Source organism: Otolemur garnettii, unplaced genomic scaffold (genome assembly GCF_000181295.1).
Source record: "Otolemur garnettii isolate 467f Iridium unplaced genomic scaffold, OtoGar3 scaffold00008, whole genome shotgun sequence".
Taxonomy (NCBI): domain Eukaryota; kingdom Metazoa; phylum Chordata; class Mammalia; order Primates; family Galagidae; genus Otolemur; species Otolemur garnettii.
In genome coordinates, this window is record NW_003852403.1 from 33,460,505 (window position 1) to 33,476,795 (window position 16,291).

General features: G+C 34.4%; 1 protein-coding gene across 1 annotated transcript in view; it reads left to right on the forward strand.

The window, feature by feature from the left end:
• The window catches only part of PTEN (phosphatase and tensin homolog), a 98,939-nt gene extending 86,303 nt beyond the window's left edge, over positions 1–12,636 (forward strand). The window contains exons 7-9 of the mRNA XM_003783677.3: positions 1,681–1,847; positions 4,947–5,171; positions 9,027–12,636. Coding sequence (XP_003783725.1) covers positions 1,681–1,847; positions 4,947–5,171; positions 9,027–9,212 — 578 coding nt within the window. The 3' untranslated portion in view covers positions 9,213–12,636. The remainder of the gene's footprint in view (positions 1–1,680; positions 1,848–4,946; positions 5,172–9,026) is intronic.
• The last annotated feature ends 3,655 nt before the right edge of the window (positions 12,637–16,291 follow it).

Consider the following 16,291-nt stretch of genomic DNA (forward strand, 5'->3'; position numbering starts at 1 on the left):
GGTCACGTTGAGACTTCATGTGTAATGACACCTTTATATGCTAAGCATTTTGTTTACAGGTGTAGGTATATATTTCTTTATTCAAGCTTGTGTTTCTGTTTCTTAATTATCTTGGCATATTTTCTTCAAAAGCCACTTTCTAAAGTTAATCAGTTTCTTTTTAAATAGACTTTTGTAACTCCTTGGTGTACTACAAATGAGTTATAGTGTGTCATATTATTTAGGTAACTTTAGATTTTTTTTTTTTTTTTTGAGACAGAGTCTCATTTTATTGCCCTTGGCAGAATGCCTTAGCGTCAGAGCTCACAGCAACCTCCAACTCCATTGGAGGCGATTCTCTTGCCTCAGCCTCCTGAGTAGCTGGGACTACAGGAGCCCACTACAACACCCAGCTATTTTTTTGTTGCAGTTTGGCCGGGCCAGGTTTGAACCCACCACCCTCGGTATATGGGGCCGGCGCCCTACTCACTGAGCCACAGGTGCCGCCCACATAACTTTAGATTTTTAAATCTTAATATTCATTAGTCTTTAATTAATGTTATTAGCTAAACATTAATGTTTTAGCAAAAATGATTTATTGAACAGATTAAAAAAATACTCCTTCTCTTTCTATATGTACCACCTCTTAGTTGGATTGCTAATGTAAAAGTATGAGGGATTTTGAGAATTTGTTTTACTAGTTATTTTAAAACAGACATGTGCCAAAACCAAATAGTTATTAATGAAAATGCTGTGTTTTGGAGAGAAAAGAGGTTGGGTTGCAATTTTTACATGAGGTCTGTTGCATTTTTTTGCAGACATTTCAAATCTCTTCCTTCCTGTTTCTCATGATGGTGGCTTTATACACCTTACAAAATAAATACAAGCTGTAGGTAAAATGAATATTGGTTAATATTTTTATAAATATTTAGATTTTTTTTTTATTATAACTTCCTCTTGTGAGCATGTAATGATAATGTATTTGTGATTCTTGTTACATACTAGGGACTTCAAAATACTACAGCAAAGGGCAGCACCTGTGGCTCAGTCGGTAGAGCACTAGCCCCATATGCCAAGGGTGGTGGGTTTGAACCCAGCCCCGGCCAAACTGCAACAACAACAAAAAATATAGTTGGGTGTTGTGGACACTCATGCTTCCAGGAACTTCGGGCAGCTGAGGCAAGAGAATCGCCTAAGCCCAGGAGTTGGAGGTTGCTGTGAGCTGTGTCTGCACAGCACTCTACTGAGGGCGATGGAATGAAACTCTGTCTCTTAAAAAAAAAAAACTACAGCAAGTATTTGTTTTAAAAGTTACCTTTTATGCAGTTAACAAATGTGCCAGAAAATTATTTTATCATATTTAATGCTTAAAGTAATTTATACTAGAATTTTTAGGATAATTTTAATGTTAAAAGTTTTGATATCATACTGCTAGGAATCTAATCTTGGGATTTGCTGTTCATCAAATGGCAATTGATTTTTAATACCAGCAACAGAATTTTATTTTGAAGGTCCAAATTAGAGGAATTCTTGTATTGATTGTATTTTTTATCTAAATTATTTTTCATTGATTTGTTTAGATCAGGATAACAGATGGAGAATTACTATTTATGCTGATATTGGTCATTAAAATCATTCTCAACAGTAGACAGTTAAAGGCATTTCCTGTGAAATGATGCTAGTATGTATTTAACCATGCAGATCCTCAGTTTGTGGTCTGCCAGCTAAAGGTGAAGATATATTCCTCCACTTCAGGACCCACACGACGAGAAGACAAGTTCATGTATTTCGAGTTCCCTCAGCCGTTGCCTGTATGTGGTGACATCAAAGTAGAGTTCTTCCACAAACAGAACAAGATGCTAAAAAAGGTTTGCATTTTACTTTCATTGGGAAAAAATATCTAAAATAGCCATATTTTGAAGAGTAACCTCAGATCTTTTACATAAAGCCTTTGGTTGGGCAGAAATCATTTTTTATGACTGGCCTCTAATGAACTACAATTAGTTTTCTTTTTCATTTTTGGAACCAGTGACACTCATTCTGTTGCCTGGGTAGAGCATCATGGTGTCAGAGCTCACAGCAACTTCAAACTCTTGGGCTCATGCGTGCCTCCTGGCTCAGCCTACTGAGTAGCTGAGAATCTGCCACCATGCTGGGCTAGTTGTTTCTATTTTTAGTAGAGCAGGTTCTTTCTTGGACTAGTCTTGACCTCCTGATCTCTAGCAATCCACAGGCCTTGATCTACCCACCTCAGGCTCCCGGGGGCTAGGATTACAGGCATGAGCCACCTCACCGGCCTACAATTAGTTTTCTATTAGATCTGCAGGTGCTTTGCTTACTGTAGCATTGATGAGGCATTATAATGGTAATAATCCTGTTAGAAGGAAGAGGCCATGGGCATTATGTAATACATGAGATGTATTTTCCTGAACAAAGATGGTTAATTAGCTGAGGCCCTAATTTAAAAAAAATTTTGTTCTATAGATAGAAATAAGATTTGTTCTGTAGCCTTATATAACGACATAAACCACTTTTTCCTCCATTTCGGTTTATGTTTTTTAATACTGTGTTATTTTCTATTTAGCTTCCTCAGATTTATTGGTTATTTAGTTTTTTAGCTGAGAGATCAATATGAAGAGGAAGTAATAAAGAATGAAAAATATGGTGGTATTCAAATATGCAGGTTTAGAAAATTAGTAAGGTTTGTCTTTTACTGAGCTACATTTAGAGAAGGTAAGAACTCATTTTAAAACATTATCTTTGTTTAAAATACTAAGTGTGACTGTTTCAAATGACCTCAGGTATAGAATTTTTAGTTAGTAATGAAGAAAAGGACTAGCTTTGTATAGTGTTGTTACCTTGTTAAATATGTTATATTGTTAGCTTATTGGAAGCCTTTAGACATTCTTAGTAATACCATTAAGGTTTTTTTTAATCTTTTTCTTTTGAAAGAAAATAAGAGGAAATTTTACTTACTGCAAAAATTTTAAATGCTACTTTGACATTAACCAGAAGTCAAAGAAATATAATTTCCTTTATTTAGAATCCAGTTAGCTGGAAAACTCACAAAATATTAAACTGATTTTTTTTTTTTTTTTTACCAGAAACTCATTTCCTACCTTTTCTGTATAAATCAGCTAAATATATCTTGGTAACTTTAAAATGTTATTTCTATTCCCAGAAGTGTTAGTAAATGTTTTAAAATTAAGATAATTCGTATGTTTTGGGATTTTCCCCCCATTCATTATAATACTTAATATACATAAAATTTTATATTTTGCATTTGGAAATAGTCAACCTGAATTACCATTTTCCTACAACTTTAGAATGTACTAATTCTTGTTTCAGTTCTTAATCACCAGTATATTAACATATTTAAAATTAATTAAATATTTGTAATGTGTATGTGTCTTAGATTTTGTAAACTTCCATTTTAATTTCCCTGCTTCATTTAAATGTCTGTTGTGATTTAAACAAAAACAATTTTGATATAATCTGTGCACATAAGGAATTGACATTTTTGGAAACTTAACATATTAGCTTTATTTTCTTCTGACTCTAAGTAAAATATAATAACTAATTCAATGACTTTGCTAAAATAATTGAAATTAACAAATTAACTTGTCATGTATAAAATTGCCTTACTAGGTTCTATTAAAGGATATAATGAAGTTTAAGGCATAGATCCTTAAGGGTTTTACTTACATTCTTAGAGAAAAACACAAAACTTGAAAATAAATTAGAATAAAAGATGTAAATGGCACTTTAAGACACCAGATAAGATGTCACAGAGCCTTAATTATTGTTAGGCTTGATTCACATCAGGCCAAATTTCTATGTTGGTCAAGAACTTCTGTTGTGGTTTTTGATTAAGAAAGCTCCATATTACTACTATTTTTTGAAGAATAGGCATCTTATAACATAATAAGAAATCAGAGGTACTCCTCCCTGCCTCCTTATATTTCCTTCTGAAAGTTTTTAAGCATATATTATCAAGTAAGAAATCGAAGCCACTCTGAGTTTGTACCACCATGTAAGTACCGTGTTTCCCCGAAAATAAGATCTACCCCCAAAATAAGCCCTAGCAGGATTTCTATGCGTTTGTTAAATATAAGCCCCACCCTGATAATAAGACCTAGTGATGGACATGGCTGCACAGCTTATCTGCATAACCATGTCATCCATTTCAGCCTCTGAGCAGTAAGGAAGACTGGAATAACCTTTTATCTGCCACAGCTCCTTTCTCCGAGCTATTCACACTTGTGCAGGTGGCAGGTGGTAACTGCGGTTGCAGGTATCCTATTGAGCAAGTGAGAACGGCTAGGGGAACCCATCACTAGCACTAGCCCCACCAACAAGATTGGCTCCCCCTGTCAGGTTCCAGAAGAAGATGACTTAACTGCATTTGAATAAATGTAGATAGTTGTATTATACTTAATAAAAATAAGACATCCCCTGAAAATAAGCCCTAATGTGTCTTGTTGAGAAAAAATAAACATAAGACAATGCCTTATTTGGGGGGAAACAATGGTAGACGTGTATTTGCCATGCTTCATCAGGGAAGTCTCACTAACCTTCCGAGAACTTTTTAAGACAAAAGTAAGTTATCTTCATTCTCGTGAGATTATATTTTGGTCTAGAATATGAGTAAAGGAAAAATCATGTGAATGAGACTACAACAGGTAACCACAGATTGCCAAATAAAAATAAAAATAAAGACAAAAGTAAGTTATCTTCATTCTTGTGAGGTTTTATTTTGGTCTAGAATATGAGTAAAGGAAAAATTATGTGAATGAGCATACAACAGGTAACCACAGATTGCCAAATAAATTGTTTGGGTTTGCCTTAATTCAAAATATCAAATGATACCTAACTTCATTGTTGAATATAGATGACATTTTCTTTATTAAAAAAATAAAATATTTAATAAAAATAAGTGTCTTTTTTTTTCCTTTTTTTTTTCTTAGGATAAAATGTTTCATTTTTGGGTAAATACGTTCTTCATACCAGGACCAGAGGAAACCTCAGAAAAAGTAGAAAATGGAAGTCTATGTGATCAAGAAATTGATAGCATTTGTAGTATAGAGCGTGCAGATAATGACAAAGAGTATCTAGTACTTACTTTAACAAAAAATGATCTTGACAAAGCAAATAAAGACAAGGCCAACCGATATTTTTCTCCAAATTTTAAGGTCAGTTAAAACATTTTGGGGAAGTGATGATGATGTGTGTGTGTATGTGTGTGTTTTAAGACATTGTATCTTAAGTGAGAAAGGTGTAGCGCTAATGAGTTTTTAACTAGTTTTAATGAGTCCTTAACTAGTTTTTAAATTATGTATTATTTAGAAGCAATATTTCTGTATTAATAGCAGTAACCTGAAAGTTTCTAATTAAATACCTTGATGCACACATAGTCAAAAAAGCTGCATTTTTCCTTCCCTAATTCTTTGTTGCTGTTGTTGTTTGCTGAAATCTGGCGCAGAGGTACAGGAGGGGAGTTAAGTGAGTAGGAGTCAAATTAGGAATGGGAGAAGAAAAATGGATAGAACTGTTATTTGGGAATGTTTTCACTGCTTCTACTCTTGACTCCTTTCCAAGTTAGTCTTTAGTCTTAACACCTTAGAGTGATCTTAAAAATAGACTTGATTGTGCCACTCCTATTGATACTTTATAAAAACCTTGTGGGTTTTTTACCCTGACTACAAGGATATGCATCAACTCTAGCTACCTTCTCTCGTTGCTCCCTGAGATTCGTGTTTTACTGGTCTCCAGATCTTCACAGCACTAAGCTTCTGCTTCTGGTCTTTCCACTTATTTTCTTCTCTTTGTACCTTTCTACCCTTCAGTCTGTTCATCTTTCAAAGACCTTCTCTGATTGTCCTCACCTTTTATTCTTTTTCTATAACCCTTTTTATTTCCTCATGTTGTATCTCGTTTTTTTCCATTTCATTACATCTCTCATTGTATCTGTTTCATATATATACACACATATATATGTATGTATGTGATATGTATGTATTTCTACTTATATAGGCAAGAATTTTTTTTTTTTTTTTAGAGAGAGAATCTCACTTTATCACCCTTGGTAGAGTGCCGTGGCATCACACAGCTCACAGCAACCTCCAGCTCCTGGGCTTAGGCAATTCTCTTGCCTCAGCCTCCTGAGTAGCTGGGACTACAGGTACCCGCCACAATGCCTGGCTATTTTATTGTTGCAGTTTGGCTAGGGCTGGGTTTGAACCCGCCACCCTTGGTAGATGGGGCTGGCACCCTACTCACTAAACCACAGGTGCTGCCCATAAAACTTTTTCTTTTTTTTGGCCAGGGCTGGGTTTGAACCTGCCACCTCTGGCATATGGGGCCAGAGCCCTACCCTTTTGAGTCACAGGGGCTGCCTCTAGGCAAGAATTCTTAAGATTAAAAGATCTGATATGTAATTACTCCCAATGATTGTCATTTTTTCTTTTTCTATTTTGTATTCTTCCTGATCTTTTTTAACCTTTCCATTCACCATACTCTTCTCTTTTTTCTTTTTGATTCTCTAATTTTTCATTCCATTTTTATAACATGTAACAAACTTAACCATAGCTTATAAGCACAAGAATATTGCGAGTCATACTTTTTTTTTTTTTTGAGACAGAGCCTCAAGCTGTCCCCCTGGGTAGAGTGCTGTCGCATCACAGCTCACAGCAACCTCCAACTCCTGGGCTCAAGCGAGTTTCCTGCCTCAGCCTCCCAAGTAGCTGGGACCACAGGCGCCCGCCACAACGCCTGGCTATTTTTTGGTTGCAGCCGTCATTGTTGTTTGGCGGGTCCGGGCTGGGGATTCGAACCCGCCACCTTAGGTGTATGTGGCTGGAGCCTTAGCCACAGGCGCCAAGCCTGCGAGTCATACTTTTAAAAAGTGAGGCAAGGCCTTAAACAAAAATAGATCTAATATTAAATGCCTCTAGATCTTAAATTTAAGTATTTCAAAGTTTCTTCTATTTTTTTTTATTTTTAATTGACACATAATAGTTGTACATATTTTGGGTTGCAGAATGATATTTCCATACATGTATACAATGTGTAATGGTCAAGTCATGGTAATTAGCATATCCATCACCTCCAACATCTGTTATTTATTTGCTTTGAGAAAATTCAAAATCCTCCCCTCTGGGCTCAGTGCCTATAGTACAGTGGTTACAGCGTCAGCCACATACACCAAGACTGGCGGGTTTGAACCTGGTCTGGGCCAGCTAAACAACAATGACAACTGCAACAAAAAATAGCTGGGCATTTTGGCGGGTCCTTGTAGTCCCAGCTACTTTGGAGCCTGAGGCAAGAGAATCTCTTGAGCCCAAGAGTTTGAGGTTGCTGTGAACTGTGACACCACTGCACTCTACTGAGGGCGACATAGACTCTGTCTCAAAAATAATAATAATAATCCCCCCTTCTGTTTATTTAAAAATAAACAATAAGTTATTGTTGACTATAGTCTCCCAGTAGTAGTATAGAAAACTAGAACTTAGTCCTAGCAAGCTGGAATTTTGTATTTGTTAACCAGCCTCCTCTCTCCACTATTCTTCTCACCCTGTAACAACCACAGTTTTACTCTCTGCTTTTAGGCATGCAACACTTTTAGTCCCCACATTTCAGTGAGAATATGTGATATTTATCTGTCTGTGCCTGACTTAACTTTGACATAATGTCCTCCAAGCTAGACATTTCTGTTAGAATCTATATTTCCTTTCTTTTTTTTCTAAATCTGCATTTTTTGAACATTAGCTTTTAAAGTATCTTTTTTCTTTTTGCAAGAAGTTTTATATTTTGAATTACAAATAAAAAATTACAAAAAAATTTTGGTTAAACAAATTTTAAAATGTCATATTGTGTTAAGTGCTGTGAAAAATAGACATGGGTTAGAAAATAGTCTTGGTATGTGTTTTTGTTTGTTTTTTAATCTGGGATGATTAGAGGAACTCCTGACCAAGCAGAGGACATATAAGCAGAGGTATAAATAAATACTAGTGAGCTATACCGCTATCTGAGAATAGAGGGAAGAATAGAGATGCAAAAGCCTGACAGAGGAATGAGCTTGGTACATGTATATGAAGAGTGACAAGTCATTTTGACTAAAACGGAGTAGGCAAGAAAACCAGTCCACGTGTGAAGATACTAGAGTGCTTTCAGTAAAGGAAAGAAGTAATCTGAATTTCATCTTTAAATGTTTACTCTGTTCAACATCATTAAAATATAGACTGGCAAGGAAAGTAGGGAACAAGAATGGAAGCTAGAAAATGAGTTAAGAGGTGAGAGATAGTGGTTGCTTGCACTAAAATAGTGCCAGTGAGGGATAACAAGAAGCTGTCAGATTAACTCAATTTACTGGAGTATGGATGATAAAAATGCTGGAATAATAGGGGAGGGCTGTTGATAAAATAGAATGAGAAAGGGATTTCAGTTCATTTAAATCTCATATCCACTGCCTGCTTTAGCAAGTTCCCTAACCTTTCTGGTCTTTAACTTTCTCTGCTTTAAAATGGAAAAACCTAACTTGTAGTGTTGTTTTGACAATTATTCTGACTATGCATGTTAAAGGTCCTTGGCTTGTTATGACCACTATTTTATGTTAACTTCTTTTTCTCACTTTAGTTGAAGTTTTTAGAACTAATAGATCCTAAATATCATTGTTGATCACATATTTTGTATGTTTGTATAGTGTTGTTTGTATGAAAAAAAATTGAATTTTTATACAGATAGTAAGAGAAATATTCTTTTGGAACACAACCATTCATGGATTGAAGTTTGTAATCGAAAAACTATTGATGACCTTCAATCTGCAGGTTTCATAGAACTATTTAGTTAATACTTGGAGCTTATCTTTTTAAATCATGTATTAAAATCACCTTTTAGGTACATAGTAAGAAAATGTAGGAAATCTTAGAAAGCAATTGCCTTCTGAAGATCATACTTGGTATACTACTTTATCTTATAGAAATATGTCTTCACTAATTTAAGATTAGTCATATTTGTGGATTTTCATTTTAAATTTTTTCTTTCTCTAGGTGAAGCTGTACTTCACAAAAACAGTAGAGGAGCCATCAAATCCAGAGGCTAGCAGTTCAACTTCTGTAACGCCAGATGTTAGTGACAATGAACCTGATCATTATAGATATTCTGACACCACTGACTCTGATCCAGAGAATGAACCTTTTGATGAAGATCAGCATACACAAATTACAAAAGTCTGAATTTTTTTTTTATCAAGAGGGATAAAACACCATGAAAACAAACTTGAATAAACTGAAAATGGACCTTTTTTTTTAATGGCAATAGGACATTGTGTCAGATTACCAGTTATAGGAACAATTCTCTTTTCCTGACCAATCTTGTTTTACCCTATATATCCACAGGGTTTTGACACTTGTTGTCCAGTTGAAAAAAGGTTGTGTAGCTGTGTCATGTATATACCTTTTTGTGTCAAAAGGACATTTAAAATTCAATTAGGATTAATAAAGAAAGATGGCACTTTCCCATTTTATTCCAGTTTTATAAAAAGTGGAGACAGACTGATATGTATACGTAGGAATTTTTCCTTTTGTGTTCTGTCACCAACTGAAGTGGCTAAAGAGCTTTGTGATGTACTGGTTCACATCCTACCCCTTTGCACTTGTGGCAACAGATAAGTTTGCAGTTGGCTAAGAGATGTTTCTAAAGGGTTTTGCTACATTCTAATGCATGTAATTTGGGTTAGGGGATTGGAGGGAATGCTCAGAAAGGAGTATATTTTATGCTGGACTCTGGACCATATACCATCTCCAGCTATTCACACACACCTTTCTTTAGCATGCTACAGTTATTTAATCTGGACATTTGAGGAATTGGCCGCTGTCACTGCTTGTTGTTCGTGCATTTTTTTTTTAAAGCATATTGGTGCTAGAAAAGGCAGCTAGAGGAAGTGAATCTGTATTGGGGTACAGGAATGAACCTTCTGCAACATCTTAAGAATCCACAAATGAAGGGATATAAAAATAATGTGGTCATAGGTAAGAAACACAGCAACAATGACTTAACCATATAAATGTGGAGGCTATCAAAGAATGGGCTTGAAACGCAAAAATTTGACAATGATTTATTAAATATGTTTTCTCAATTGTAATGACTGCTCCATCTCCTGTGTAATCAAGGCCAGTGCTAAAAGTCAGATGCTATTAGTACCTACATCAGTCAACAACTTACACTTAGTAGTTTTCAATCATATACCTGCTGTGGATGCTTCATGTGCTGCCTGCAAGCTTTTTTTCTCATTAAATATAAAACATTTTGTAATGCTACAAGGAAATTTCAATTTGAGATTCTACAGTAAGTGTTTTTTTTTTCTTTGAGGATTTATGATGCACTTATTCAATCCAATAGCTGTCAGCCGTTCCACCCCTTTGACCTTACACATTCTATTACAATGAGTTTTGCAGTTTTGCACATTTTTTTAAATGTCATTAACTGTTAGGGAATTTTACTTGAATATTGAATACATATGATGTTTATATTAAAAAGGATATTATTTGTGTTAAAAAGAAAATTAGTATTGCAGTACATTATCAACACTGCACAAATACTAAGACATTTAATTTTTCAGTAGAAATTGTCCTACATATGCTTTATTGATTTCCTATCGAAAGAATAGGTTTTTTTTTAAATGTGCAGTGTTGTATCATTTCTTCATAGTGCTAGAGTTGGGACTAGGGCTTCAATTTCACTTAAATATCATATATTTGATATGCCCAGACTGCATACAATTTTAAGCAGAATACAACTACTATTGTAAAGCTAATGTGAAAATACTATTAAAAAGGATTTTTCTCCAGAAATTTGGTGTCTTTCAAATTATACTTTGACCTTGACATTTGAATAACCAGCCATTATATTTCTTAGTGGTATAAAATTCCATTTTCAATAACTTAATGGTGCTGAACTTGTTCACTAGCTGTGGTCTGACTTAGTTAATTTACAAATACAGATTGCATAGGACCTACTAGAGCAGCATTTATGGAGTTTGATGGTAAATAGATTAGGCAGAACTTCATCCAAAATATTCTCCGTAAATGTTGACATGTTTTCCATACCTCATCATTTTCATTCAACAAATAAAATTTTTAAATTTTTAACAAAGTTCTTAGGATTTACACCTTTATATTTAAACATTGATAGAGTTGTTGATTGACGGCTCTTAAGTTAAATTGGTAAAGTTAGAGACAACTATTCCTAAGATCTCACCACTGAAATTTATATACCACCTTGTTTTTCATAAAAGCTGAAAATTGTTGACTAAAATGAAAATCAACTTCATGTTTCGAAGATATTAATACTGTTCTTTATTACAATTTGGGCACAGCATATTAAGTCACAACTTGTATTGTTCCAATATGTTACATGGAGGGCCAGGTCATAAATGATGACATTATAATGGGCTTTTGCACTGTTATTATTTTTCCTTTGGAATGTGAAGGTCTGAATGAGGGTTTTGATTTTGAATGTTTCAATGTTTTTGAGAAGCCTTGCTTACATTTTATGGTGTAGTCATTGGAAATGGAAAAATGGCATTATATATATTATATATATAAATATATATATTATACATACTCTCCTTTATTTCAGTTACAATTCCCATAGAATTTGACAAGAATTGCTATGACTGAAAGATTTTCGAGTCCTAATTAAAACTTTATTTATGACAGTATTCATAATTAGCCTGAAATGCATTCTGTAGGTAATCTCTCTGAGTCTCTGGAATGTTTTCTTAGACTTTTTGGATGTGCAGCCAGCTTACATGTCTGAAGTTACTTGAAGGCATCACTTTTTAAGAAAGCTTACAAATGGGCCCTGTCCTATCCCAAGTCCTTTGTAGCTCCTCTTGAACATTTTTGCCATAGTTACAAAAGGGTAGTTGAAAAAATAGCATCACCATTCTTTGCTGTGGCACAGGTTATAAACTTAAGTGGAGTTTACCGGCAGCATCAAATGTTTCAGCTTTAAAAAAATAAAAGTAGGGTACAAGTTACATGTTTAGTTCTAGAAAATTTGTGCAATATGTTCATAACGATGGCTGTGGTTGCCACAAAGTGCCTCGTTTACCTTTAAATACTGTTGATGTGTCATGCATGCAGATGGAAGGGGTGGAACTGTGCACTCAAGTGGGGGCTTTAATTGTAGTGTTTGGCAGAGTTGCCTTCTACCTGCCAGTTCAAAAGTTCAATCTGTTTTCATATAGAGTATATATACTAAAAATTTCAGTCTGTTCAACAGCCTTACTCTGATTCAGCCTCTTCAGATACTCTTGTGCTGTGCAGCAGTGGCTCTGTGTGTAAATGCTATGCACTGAGGATACACAAAAATCCCAATATGATGTGTACAGGATAATGCCTCATACCAATCAGATGTCCATTTGTTATTGTGTTTGTTAACAACCCTTTATCTCTTAGTGTTATAAACTCCACTTAAAACTGATTAAAGTCTCATTCTTGTCATTGTGTGGGTGTTTTATTAAATTAGAGTTTATAATTTAAATTTCATAAATCCATTAAAATTTTAAATAATGGGCAGCCAAATGCCAAATGTGATTAAGAAGTTTTTTGTAAGTTTTTTTCCCTCCCTGCTGTCCTTCAAAGCCTACCATTTTAAAAGCATGGCCTTCATCAGCTTGGGAGTAGAGTATCTTGTCTCCTTATGTCTAAGAAGCATTTACTTTCAGGGCTTTAGTCACAAGCACATTCAATAGCATTCTAATCCTGGAAATTCAAGAATTTGGGGAAATTGTGCATTTTTTAATTAAATAAGCCAGGTGTCTAAAGATAATTCCCCAGAATCAGATTTCAATTTTGTGGCTTTTCCTTATAATTCTATGCTGTGCCATCAACATATGGGGCGCTTTATCTACTCATTGTGACTTGTGCCATATAAAAATTCATATTGCAGAGTAGTTTAAAGGACTTTTGTGTACTTGAATTGAATCTTGTTTCTAACTTCCTTAAAAGCTTAAAGACAAAAGCATATTCTTTCAACAAAGCATAGTAAGGTAGTAAGTGGAAATGTAACTTGTTACCAGTGTTTTGAAAATAAAGCAGACTATTAATTAACAATGGATTTAATGTTATTAAGTTTACATCTCCATGTGACTTTTTAAAAGTAAATGTGAATAATGTGCAATAATGTAAAGTATAAAGTGTATAATTGTGTGTGTGTGTGCACACGTTTTATTTTTAGGTATCTTAGGTAAAATTATGGTTGAAAAGTATACTTGAGTCTGAAATTATTCAGATTTATAAGGAGATATTTTGGTGATGTTTGAAAAGTAGGAATTTTTCTGACAATTCTGTTGGTATATCTTGTCCTTGCTACACTGTAATTTGAGCTGGCTTGGTTCAGTGAATGCCATCACCATTTCCATTGAGAATTTAAAAATCACCAAGGTGTAACATGCAGGCTTCCAAAGGCTTCCCAAAAAATCAAGACCCTTAAATCTGGTTGATTTGCTGCTAACATGAAACTCTTTTGGTTCTTTTAATTTTGCCAGATACTTAGCCACACTTCTAAAGCTCAGTCTTAAATGGTTTAAGTATAAGTTTTGATTAGCAGTGCTGTTGCTTGTGAAGAAACATTTGTGAGTGGAAACAAAAATATTCAGTGCTGGTGTAAGAACAGTACATAAAAACTGGCAAGATAATGGAGAAAAATTTTTAAAGATGAGATGTTAGAGACTCAACTTTCCTATAGATTTATACACCTATAGGAAGCCTAATGATTAAGTTGCTTATCAGCTTTTAATTTTAGAGCAAATCATTCTTTTATGCTATTTTTCCATCTTTGGAGAGATCTATCTTAGAATACAGGTAGCCACTCAGACAAATTCACGTTGGTTGGTAGCTTTAAAAAAAAAGGTAATGTGAAGACAGGAAAGGACAAAATAGTTTCATTTGGTGGTAATATGCTGGCTTTTAAGTTAGATATTTTGAAAATACTTTACCCGTTACAACAACCATAATCCTACCACCTGGAGATGTAGCCATTATTAATACTTAAGTGATTATACAATCATTTTTTTCTCCTATAGTCATGTATATATTTTCTTTAAAAAATTTATACTGCGCATACTCTCAAAGCCTTTTAGCTTAGTATTTCTGTCATGGATTTGTAGAATGTTCCATTGCCTTGGAAAATGGGCGGTTATTTGATTATTTTCTAATGCTACAGGTGAAGATTATGTGCAGTTACTGTGAGTCCTTTCCAATTCATTGGGTTATCCGTAAATGTTTAAATACTTTTGGCATTAGGATGACATATCTAAGCAAATGAAACAGTTACATTTATTTAACATAGACAAGCTTAACGTTATAGATGCTTCTCTTCAAAAATCTTAAAACATTTGCATTTGCAAGTTTGTGTTAAATAGTTCAACAGAACGTGTGAAACACTATATTAGTAGTTAACTTCATCACCTTTCTGTTTCCCTTACAGGTTGGAAAAGAAAGATGAGCTTTTCAGTTTTTAGAGTTCCCAAATAGTTGCTCAATTTAGATCAAATTAATAACACCTGCAACAAGAAGGCGGTTACTGCTGGTTTAGCACTTAGTTGTCTTTAAATGTGAGTGCTCATGTGACTTCCATCACATCCAAAACTTAGTAATTCATAATGATTCACCTTTAGCGCCACAATTTATCATGTTTAGTATTATGGTGGGCATAGAATGTGAAGTTTTTTTGACAGTCGTTTGAGAATTTTTGGTGAAAAAACATTTAGCTAAGGTTAGTATATAATTTATAAACCAATGTATGGATATTTTAAAAACATTTTACATATGAGTGAAGTTAACTGCCATCTTTCAGCGTAACTGCATTTAAAAATAAAGCTGCATATTTTTAAATGAACTGTTTAACCAAGGATTTATATTTTTCATTTTTAAAAATTCAACATAATTTATATTTCCTCTGTTGCATGTGAATTCTCATCTGTCCTTATAATAGTTAGAGATTTTGTTTGTATAGAATGGAGCAAGGCTTATAGTCATGGTTCTAGTGTTTCGGTTTGCCAGATCTGTTCACTGTAGTGGAATTCATGACATGTTTAGGTATGGTTTTCTGTAGCCTGTCACTTACTGGGTAATATTTATATGCATCTTTAGGATTTCTGCCTGTTCTATCCAGTTGTCCAAATAATAGTCCCACGTTTACAAATGCCCTTTGAAGTTTCAATTTTCTTTTTCCATTAAATTGCTCTGATGCCCCAATGAGCAGTTTATAAGTGTGTGTATACATGTGTTTGTGTGTGTGATTGTGTGTGTTGTGTGGGGGTGAATTAGACTTTGAAAAGTTTTGAACTCCAGCTTTAGAGATTACTAGTTTAATTCAGGCAAACATTTCTCACTGGAATTTCGCAGTTCATTGTAATGAAAATGTTAACCCTGGATGACCTCTGACCTACAGTACTGAATCTTGGATATTAATGAATTTGTTAGTAGCATCTCGATGTGTGCTTTAATGAGTTATTTTCAAAGTTGTGCATTAAACCAAAGTTGGCATATTTGGAAATGTTTATATAATGTTCCATTTGGCTACTGATGGACATAAAAATAGAAATGCCTTCCTATGGAGAGTATTTTTTCCTTTAAAAAATTAAAAAGGTTAATTATTTTGACTATTGGTTTTAAACTTTTTATTTATCTAACAAATAATTTATCAAGTCCCTGCTGCATATAACTGGCGTTTGGAGTTTATTGGTGTTCGAAACAGACATTCTTATCCTTGCCTTTGGGAAGTTTACCCTCCAGTAAAAGAAAACAGACTTTACTAGAATAATTATAAACTATGATTGCCGTGAAATATGAGATGCATATGATACAGTAATGACCATCAAAACTTCCATATGCCCCTAAATGTCCACCCCCGTGGAGATAGATGAGGCTTATATAACTCATTCATACCAATAAAATACCAGTGAAAGTGACTTGACACTTAAAGGCAGTTTCTCTCTTCCCTGCTGCTGTGGCCAAGACATGCCACTGTCATCCTGGGTCTTGACTGACCTCCTGAAGAAGCAGAACTCCCTCAAATTCTCCCTCCCCAACACTGAACTTGCAAGATATTAGCATGAATAAGAAATAAAGTATATCTACACTGATACTTGGGGACAATTTATTATCATGGCAGCCATTATGTCCTGACTAATATGGTGCTTTGGAAAGATGATGAAAGCAATTTTTTTTTTTTGAGAGTCTCACTATGTCACCCTTTTGTAGAGTGCTATAGCATTACAGCTCACAGCAACCTCAAACTCTTG